Source organism: Arachis hypogaea, chromosome 16 (assembly GCF_003086295.3).
Source record: "Arachis hypogaea cultivar Tifrunner chromosome 16, arahy.Tifrunner.gnm2.J5K5, whole genome shotgun sequence".
NCBI classification, from domain to species: domain Eukaryota; kingdom Viridiplantae; phylum Streptophyta; class Magnoliopsida; order Fabales; family Fabaceae; genus Arachis; species Arachis hypogaea.
The window spans coordinates 140,676,198-140,685,357 of NC_092051.1; the positions used below are offsets into that span (position 1 = coordinate 140,676,198).

The 9,160-nt window shown below is 43.5% G+C and overlaps 1 protein-coding gene across 1 annotated transcript; it reads left to right on the forward strand.

The window, feature by feature from the left end:
• The first annotated feature begins 6,037 nt into the window (after positions 1-6,037).
• Positions 6,038-6,406, forward strand: LOC112757707 (uncharacterized). The gene has a single exon (XM_025806263.1). It carries the CDS (start codon positions 6,038-6,040, stop codon positions 6,404-6,406), a length of 369 nt encoding a protein of 122 aa, XP_025662048.1.
• Positions 6,407-9,160: the final 2,754 nt, after the last annotated feature.

A 9,160-nucleotide genomic window follows, 5' to 3' on the forward strand; every position in this document is an offset into this window, starting at 1 on the left:
CTTGTCGGTCCAAGCTGTAGCTTTCGTTGGTCCGACTTCTTCTTGTCGGTCCAATCTGTAGCTTTCGTTGGTCCGACTTCTTCTTGTCGGTCCAAGCTATAGCTTTCGTTGGTCTGACTTCTTCTTGTCGGTCCAATCTGTAGCTTTCGTTGGCTCGGGCTGACTTCTTCATGTCGGCCTCTTCTAAGTTATTTCTTAGTAATCCATTTTATTTGGACCTTTGTCAGGTCTCTTTTTATGGATTACTTTTTATAACTTTTTTGTAGCTTGGTTGGGCCGACTTTGTCATGTCGGTCCCTTCTAAGTTATTTTTAGTAATCCTCTTTTTTGGATCTTTGTCAGATCTCTTTCAGGGATTACTTTTATAACTTTTTAGTAGTAAGAGTCCGACTTCGTTATATCGGTCTCTTCTAAGTTATTTTTGTAATCCTCTTTCTTGGATCTTTGTCAGGTCTCTTTCAGGGACTACTTTTATAACTTTTCATTTTGGGCTGACTTTGTCATGTCGGGCCCTTCTAAGTTAAAGTAATCCTCTTTAATAGGGTTGGCCAGACCTCTTTCCAGGGTTTACTTATAACTTAGGTTGACTTGGTCCGACTTCTTAACGTCGGCCAGTCTTTAAGTTATTATTTTAGCAATCCGTAAGACCTCGTCAGGTTCTTTTTTAGATCACTTTCGATAACTTCTTACATTATTCTGTGTTCATCTTTGCCGATTTGTAGAAGGTGGTTGCTATCTTTAGATCGTCTTTTGGGTGAATCGCGTTTTCACCTTTATCGGACGATTGTCTTTATCGTGATCGTGCAATGAAATTGTTATTCACTTTCTGCCGAACTGTTGCTTTATAATCAGACGATGAACTCTGCTTTCACTTTTTTGCCGACCTTGTCGAAATCGGGCGATGAATTCTGGTTTCATCTTTGCCGACTTTTATCGTGATCGGGCGGTGAATTTGGTTTTCACCCCGCCGACCTTGTCGTGATCCAGCAGTGAAATTTGCGTTTCAGATTAATGCGTCTTGGTATAGTAGTGAATTTTGTTTTCACTTTGTCGACCTTTGTCGAAATCAAATGATGAATTCGGTTTTCATCGTGGTCGGGCGGTGACGTTGGTTTTCACCTTGCCGACTTTTCGCTTTGTAATCGGACGATGAATTTGGTTTTCATCTTGCCGACTTTGTCGTGATCGGGCGGTGAATTTGGTGTTTCACCTTGCCGACCTGCAGTAGTCGGGCATCTTGGTAGGAAACTTTTTAGGAAATCTGCAATCTTTTAAACAATAAAATGAAGATAAGAGTGTGTACATGTTAATACTTACCTTTCTAGGTCGGGCAATCTTTTTGGATCTCGGCCTGGTGCCCTTTTTAGATTGCAGGCATGCCATGACCTCGGTAGCTCTTGCCCCTCGAGGTTGGACGCTTTGTAGCAACCTTTCCCCAGTTCTTATGAATAACTTGGTATGGTCCTTTCCAGTTGGCTGCTAGCTTCTCTTCTCCTGCCGACCTATTCTGATGTCATTTCGGATTAGGATGAGATCGTTGTTGCTAGATTACCTTCCGATTGTATCTTGAGGCCATTTGACGTTTTAACGCCTCTTCCTTGATCCGAGCTCTTTCTCGGGTTTCTGGAAGTAGGTCGAGTTCTTCCTTTTGAAGTTGGGAGTTGGCCTCTTCGCTGTAATGGATCATTCTAGGCGATCCTTCTTTGACCTCCACTGGGATCATTGCCTCCATTCCGTAAGCTAATCGGAAGGGTGATTCCTTTGTAGTGGAGTGTGGGGTTGTCCGATATGCCCATAGGACTTGTGGGAGCTCTTCAGCCCAAGCTCCCTTTGCGTCCTGTAGTCTCCATTTTAACCCAGCTAGTATGACTTTGTTGGCAGCTTCTGCTTGTCTATTGGCTTGTGGATGTTCTACGGATGTGAATTGGTGCTTTATTTTCAAGTCAGCCACCAACTTCTTGAAGCATGTGTCTGTGAATTGAGTGCCATTGTCTGTGGTGATGGAGTAAGGAACCCCAAACCTTGTAGCAATGTTGCTGTACAAGAATTTCTGACTTCTTTGAGCAGTGGCATTAGCTAGGGGCTCTGCCTCAATCCATTTTGTGAAGTAATCCAACTTGACTTGTCCCGATCCTTGGGGAAATAGTCCGAGGAGGTCGAGTCCCCACTTTGCGAACGACCAAGGTGATGTTACACTGATGAGCTCCTTTGGTGGGGGTGATGTGGAAGTTAGCATGCTTTTGATGTAAAGCTTTGTCTTTGTATTTGAGTTTTTGCTCTGTTGTTGCCTCCAAAGGGTGCCCCTGGACTTTCATGTGGGTCCTGGGGTTTCCCTTTTACTGTTGTATCTGACACCTAATGTTTTGATGTTATTATCCGAGTTGTTTCCTTATTTGCCTGAGTTGTTTGGTAGTAACCCCATAGTTGACCTATGTCTTTGAGATGTCTACTAAGATCCCGGACGGCATGTCTGATTGGCTGGATTCCATAGTTTTAATGCGTGTTACTGTGGCTGACCCTGAGTACATTCCTTATACCGCCTTCGAGATTGACTTGTTGTGGTCTTGTAATGTAGCCTAGATGAGGCTTCTGTTATTGCCCCCTGGTTTGGTGTTAGCTAGTTTTGAAAATGCATCAGCTCGGGTATTCTGCTCCCGAGGCATGTGTCAGACCTCATATCCCCGAATTGTCCGAGCTGTTGGCTGGTTTTGAAAATGCATCAGCTCGGGCATTCTATGTGTCGGACTTCATTTTTTCCGATTTGTCTGAGCTGTTTTCTATTTTTGTCCAGGGTCCCCTGAATTGTCCGAGATGTTCTCTGGTTTTGTCCAGGGTCTCCCGAATTATCCAATCTGTCCTCTGTAGGATTCTTCCAGCTAAGTTTATTTTCTGTAGGATGCCTTTTATGGGCAGGTTGTTCCGAACTCTGATAGTGTGAGCTTGAAAGTGTGGGTGGAGTCGTTGAGAGGTGAGTACGAGGGCGTAGGCGGACTTTTCTATCTTTTGATAGTTTAGTTCGGCCCCTTGTAGAGATTTGCTGATGAAGTAGATGGGTTATTGCCCACTTTTGTCTTCTCTGACTAGTGCTGAGGCTGTTGCCCGACTTCCCACTGCGAGGTATAATATGAGTTCTTTACTTTCCCGTGGTCTGGTAAGCATGGGTGGTTGCCCCAAGAATTTTTTGAAATCTTGGAAGGCTTGTTTGCACTCCGTTGTCCTTTTCAAACCTCTCTCCCTTCCTTAATATACCTCTTTGAGGTGTCTTTTGCAAGATGATTTGGAGATCGAACCTCCTGCGAATCCTCCATTTATCATATGAACACGTCTCTTAGGGGTCTACCTCTTTGGTGTGAGGTAGACGTTCAACTTGTCCGACCTCTTTGGTGTGAGGTGGACCTTCAACTCGTCCGACCTCTTTGGTGTGAGGTGGACCTTCAACTCGTCCAACCTCTTTGTTGTGAGGTGGACCTTCAACTCGCCCGACCTCTTTGTTGTGAGGTGGACCTTCAACTCGTCCGACCTCTTTGTTGTGAGGTGGACCTTCAACTCGCCCGAGCTCTTTGGTGTGAGGTGGACCTTCAACTCGTCCGACCTCTTTGTTGTGAGGTGGACCTTCAACTCGTCCGACCTCTTTGGCGTGAGGTGGACCTTCAACTCGTCTGACCTCTTTGTTGTGAGGTGGACCTTCAACTCGTCCGACCTCTTTGTTTTTGATTGGGAGAGGTAGTGGGATCTTCTCAGTGTTGCGTATTTCTCGTTAAACATCCACAAGAGATAGGTTTCTCAGTGGGTTGGTCTTTTTTCTTCCTGGACTCTTTATCCTTGTCCCGTAGTAGGTTAGGAGAATCTGGTTTTTGAGCTGTCTCCCAATCGGGAGTTCTCCTCCATATTGATATATTTTTTTCGCCCTTTGTCGGACCTCGTTTAGAGATGTTGGGTACTTCTTGGATATTAAATGGTTGAAAGGTCCTTCTTGCAGGCAATTGATGAGGCCCATGATGGCCGCTTCTGTTGGATAATTTTGTATGTCCAGACATGCTTTGTTGAATCTTTGCATGTAGCTGCGGAGACTTTTCCGATCTTCTTGCTTGATTCCCAATAGACTTAAGGCGTGCTTGGCTTTGTCCTTTGGGATGGAGAATAACGGATTGCATCTGAGGCCTCCATGAGATACATCCTACTTCTGAAATTGCTAAGATGATGGCTTAGATCTGATGTACCGTCGTACGGGGTCATGTTGGGAGCTTTGAAGTCCTTTGGGACTTTAGCTTTCATGATCTCTTTGGTGAATGGGTCTTGATCTTTGTGGGGACTGTCTTCATGACTGGATCGAGTTGTTTTGGCCTTGAGATCTGCTTCGAGTTTTTAGGAGCTTGTCCTTTAACTCGCGGCGTCGCCTTACCTCTCTTTGTAGATCATTGCCAACTTCTCGTTGATGCTGGCTTTCTTTTTCAAGTTGCTTTAGGCAATCTTGAAGCGCTTCTATTACTCCCGGATCTAATGAGTTTTTGTCTCCGTTAGATTCCGGAGTATCTTTTGGTGTAGCGTCTGCGTTTTTGTGCGGCGTTCTATTTTCTAGATCTGAGTCGTGGTCGTTGTCATGGTTGTCCGCTATGGTGATGGGATGACTTCCAGGTTCCCCGGCAACGGCGCCAATGTTCCGAGGGTTACCTAAAACTGTAGGTCGATCTCGGACGAGATCTTTTGTGCTGGTCAGAACCGATGTGTCCGGCTGATGAATGGTGACCGGAGCTGGTACGTCCGACTTGTTTGGACTTGAACGTGTTGCTGATCCTCTGTCACCGAAGGGTGGGGGGTACCTGCAAGAGACTCCGATGCTTAAGTTAGCATGGGTATTAAACAGGTGTTATGTAGAATCAGAGTATGAGTTATACATGGGTGCTCCAGTGTATTTATAATGGTGAGAAGTGACCTTCTTAGATAAGATAAGTTAGTTATCTTATCTTATCTTATCTTATCTTATCTTATCTTATCTTATCTTATCTTTGGGCGAGGTCAGCTTATCTTCAACGGAACCGCCCTTCTCTCTGTAGGCTTGAGCCGCCTTTGGATTAGGCTGTGTTCCTTCTATTTGGGCCCTTATTGGGCCTCTGTAGCGTTTTGGCCGAGCTCTTTGTGAAGAGGTCGGTCATTGGCCGAGCTCTTTGAGAAGAGGTCGGATAGTCTGACCTGAAGAGGTCGGTCGGCTTGTCGCTAAACATCCTGGGTCGGACATCTTGACCCAGGGTATGAATGTCATGCTCTTTGGGTTAAAGAACGCAGGAGCCACATACCAAAGGCTGATGAATAAAGTGTTTGCACCTCTCCTCGGGAATCTAATGGAAGTATATGTAGACGACATGTTAGTAAAAACCAAGGATGAGGCCGACCTCCTGACCGACCTCTTGCAAGTCTTCAACACCATAAGGACGCACGGGATGAGATTGAATCTCGTAAAGTGTACCTTTGCAGTAGAAGCCGGAAAATTTCTAGGGTTTATGCTAACACAAAGGGGGATAGAAGCTAACCCCGATAAGTGTAGAGCAATCCTAGAAATGAAAAGTTCGACTTGCTTAAGGGAGGTCCAACAGCTGAATGGCCGACTTGCAGCTCTTTCCAGGTTCTTAGCAGGATTAGCATTAAAATCCCTGCCGCTTTTCTCTCTACTAAGAAAAGGATACCGGTTTGAATGGACTTCAGAATGTGAAGGAGCTTTCCAGGAGTTCAAAAGGTTTCTAAGCCAACTTCCCATTCTAACCCGACCTAAAGTCAGGAAAGAACTTATCCTGTATTTGTCCGTTGCTAACAAAGCTGTAGCATCAGCTTTAATACGGAAAGACGAGGTTGGGCAGCATCCAGTGTATTTCACCGGTAAGGTTCTACAAGGCCCCGAGTTAAGGTACCAAAAACTCGAGAAGTTTGCATATGCCTTAATAGTGGCGTCTCGAAGGCTGCAGCTACTTTCAAGCTCACACAATAAGAGTTCGAATGAACCAGCCCATGAAGTAAATTTTACAAAATAGACATTGCAGGCAGAATGGTTCAATGGGCTATAGAGCTATCTGAGTTTGACCTCAGGTATGAGACTCGGACAGCAATTAAAGCTCAATGCCTCACCGACTTCGTAGCAGAATATGCAAGAGAACCAGAAGATGTCTCCACAGCATGGGAGCTATACGTGGATGGTTCTTCAAACAAAATCAGAAGCGGTGCAGGCATAATACTAGTCAACCAAGAGGGAACCCAAATAGAGGTCTCCCTTAAATTTGAATTCCCGGTTTCCAACAATCAAGCAGAATATGAAGCCTTGATTGCCGGGTTGAAGCTAGCAGAAGAAGTCGGTGCATCCAAAGTAGTGGTCTTCAGCGACTCTCAGGTGGTGACCTCTCAAATCAACAGAGAGTAACAGACTAAAGACCCTAACATGAATAGGTACTTAGACAAAACCTCTCGGAGACCGAGGTCAAACACATAACTCGGGATCTCAACAGCAGAGCAGATGCCTTATCCAAATTAACAAGTACTAAGTCAGGAGGGAATAATAGAATCCTGATCCAGGAAACTCTCCAAGAACCCTCTGTCACAAAAACAGAGGCTAAACAAGATGTCCTAGAGGTATCCGGGTTGGACCTCGGGTGGATGACTCCTTTGATCGAATACATGAAATTCGACATCCTACCCAAAGAAGAAAAAGAGGCTAAGAAAATCCAGAGGGAGGCACAAAACTACACCTTGGTGAAGAATATCCTCTATAAAAGAGGAATATCAACGCCATTGTTGAAGTGCGTTCCGACCTCAAAAACAATAGAAGTTTTAGAGGAGGTGCACAATGGTATCTGCGGAAATCATCTCGGGGAAAGGTCTCTGGCCAGAAAAGTCATCCGAGCCGGGTTCTATTGGCCGACCTTACAGAAGGATGCCACCGAGTTCGCAAAGAAGTGTCAACCATGCCAAATGCATGCCAACTTCCACATCGCTTGTAACAGCTCAGACCACCCGTTAGCACGATATTATCCACTTTGGCACACAAGGCCTCACGGTTTTGCCTTTGACGATAGCGAAGATAGTCAAAACCCACCACACTCACTCGTCAAAATGCATCATGCTAGGAAGAGGTATCCACACCCATATAAGGCATGCTTCGTTATCCTCCCCAACCGATGTGGGACCTTACAATCCACCCCCCCTAAGGGAGTCCAGACCACTAATAAACCACTATTTTATGGTTTATCTTGTACTCAATTGAGTGTTTTTTATCAACTCTTTACCCACTTATTCATACTATTTGCATGTTTTACATTTTCCTTCCTGGTTTTGTGCTATGATTGAAAACATGCTTCTTTGATCTTATATTTGCTTATTATTAATCCTCTCTTATTAAAATTAGATGCCTTGATATGTGTGTTAAGTGTTTTCAGAGATTACAGGGCAGGAATGGCTCAGAGGATGGAAAGGAAGCATGCAAAAGTGGAAGGAATACAAGAAGTTGGAGAAACTGCTAAGTTGTCTAGCCTGACCTCTTCGCACTCAAACGGCTATAACTTTAGCTACAGAGGTCCAAATGATGCGGTTCCAGTTGCGTTGGAAAGCTAACGTCCAGGGCTTCGATTTGATATATAATATACCATAGTTGCTCTGATGCTAGGCGACGCGAACGCGTGATTCACGCGGATGCGTTGCATCTGCGAACTTCAATCCGCGCGGCCGCATGGACGATGCCTCCGCGTCACTTGTCCGCGATCTGAACGTACCAAAATACGTAGGGGGCGATTTCTGAGCTGTTTCTGACCCAGTTTTCGGCCCAGAAAGCACATATTGGAGGCTATAAAGTGGGGGAATGCATCCATTCAGAGAGAGCTCGCATTTTTACTACTTTCCATGATTTAGATTTAGTTTGAGAGAGGTTCTCTCCTCTCTCTCTCTTAGGATTAGGATTTAGAACTTCTCGTAGTTTTTAAGAGTGACTCTCGATCTAGGTTTTATGTTTCTTGTTTTAAGCTTCCCTTTTCACTTTTATTTATTTATTCCAGCACTTGAGTTGATTATTTACTTTTATAATTTAATTTATGAATTATTCCATGTTACAGATTGTTATTTGAATTAATGATATTTGAGGTATTTCAGTTATTGATTGCTTTCTCTTTAATTTGTGTTACCATTGTTTCCAATATGAAGATATTCTATTCCAGCAATTTACTTTTTCCCTTTTTGGTCTTGGTTAAGAAATCAGTAACTCAATATTATCAAACTCAATATAACTGATAATCGCTATCTTGCTAATTGAACTGAACTTCAATAATCCCAACTTTTTCTTAGAAAATAAATAGGATTCGAAGGTCAAACTAATTAGTCCCTTGACTTTTCTTTGTTTTAGCAAAGGTTAACTAAGTGGAATTTAGATTCAACTTTCATTATTGTTGAGAGAGATAACTAAGTTGGACTTCCAATTTCTCTTACCTTGCCAGAAGTTTGCTTTACAGTATTTATTTATTTTAATTGCCATCTACTTTACTTGTCATTTAAATCACTTGCTTCTCACCTTCTAAACCCCGATTACAACCTTTATAGCCAATAAAAAGAATATACTTCCTTGCAGTTCCTTGAGAAAACGACCCGAGGTTTGAATACTCGGTTAACAATTTTTAAAGGGGTTTGTTACTTGTGACACCCAAAACGTTTGTACGAAGGAATTTCTGTCGGTTTAGAGACTATATCTACAACACGACTGTTTTTATGAAATTCTTTACTGGCAAAAATCCCTAACGTCAAAATGGCGCCGTTGCCGGGGAACTGCTAACGTGTGCCTTATTATTGGTTATTGTAAATATTTTTCTTTTACTTGTTTATTTATTTCTGTTTTTCCTTTTTATTTTTCATTTGCTACCATGAATTCTCACCCCTCTCGCTTTGAGTTTGGTTCTAACTTTGTTGAAGGAAATAGAAGTTACAGCAGGAATATGCATCAAGGTCAAACCAATCAAGGATGGATGGAGCCAAGAGGATCTAATCAACCCTTTAGGCAGCAACACCCTCCGAGATATCCTGGACAAAGACCATTCTACCATGCATACCCAACTGAAAGATATGGTGGACAACCTTGTAACTACCAACAAGTCCCACCCCGTGCATATAAACCATCCTTTCAACATAACCTCAAACC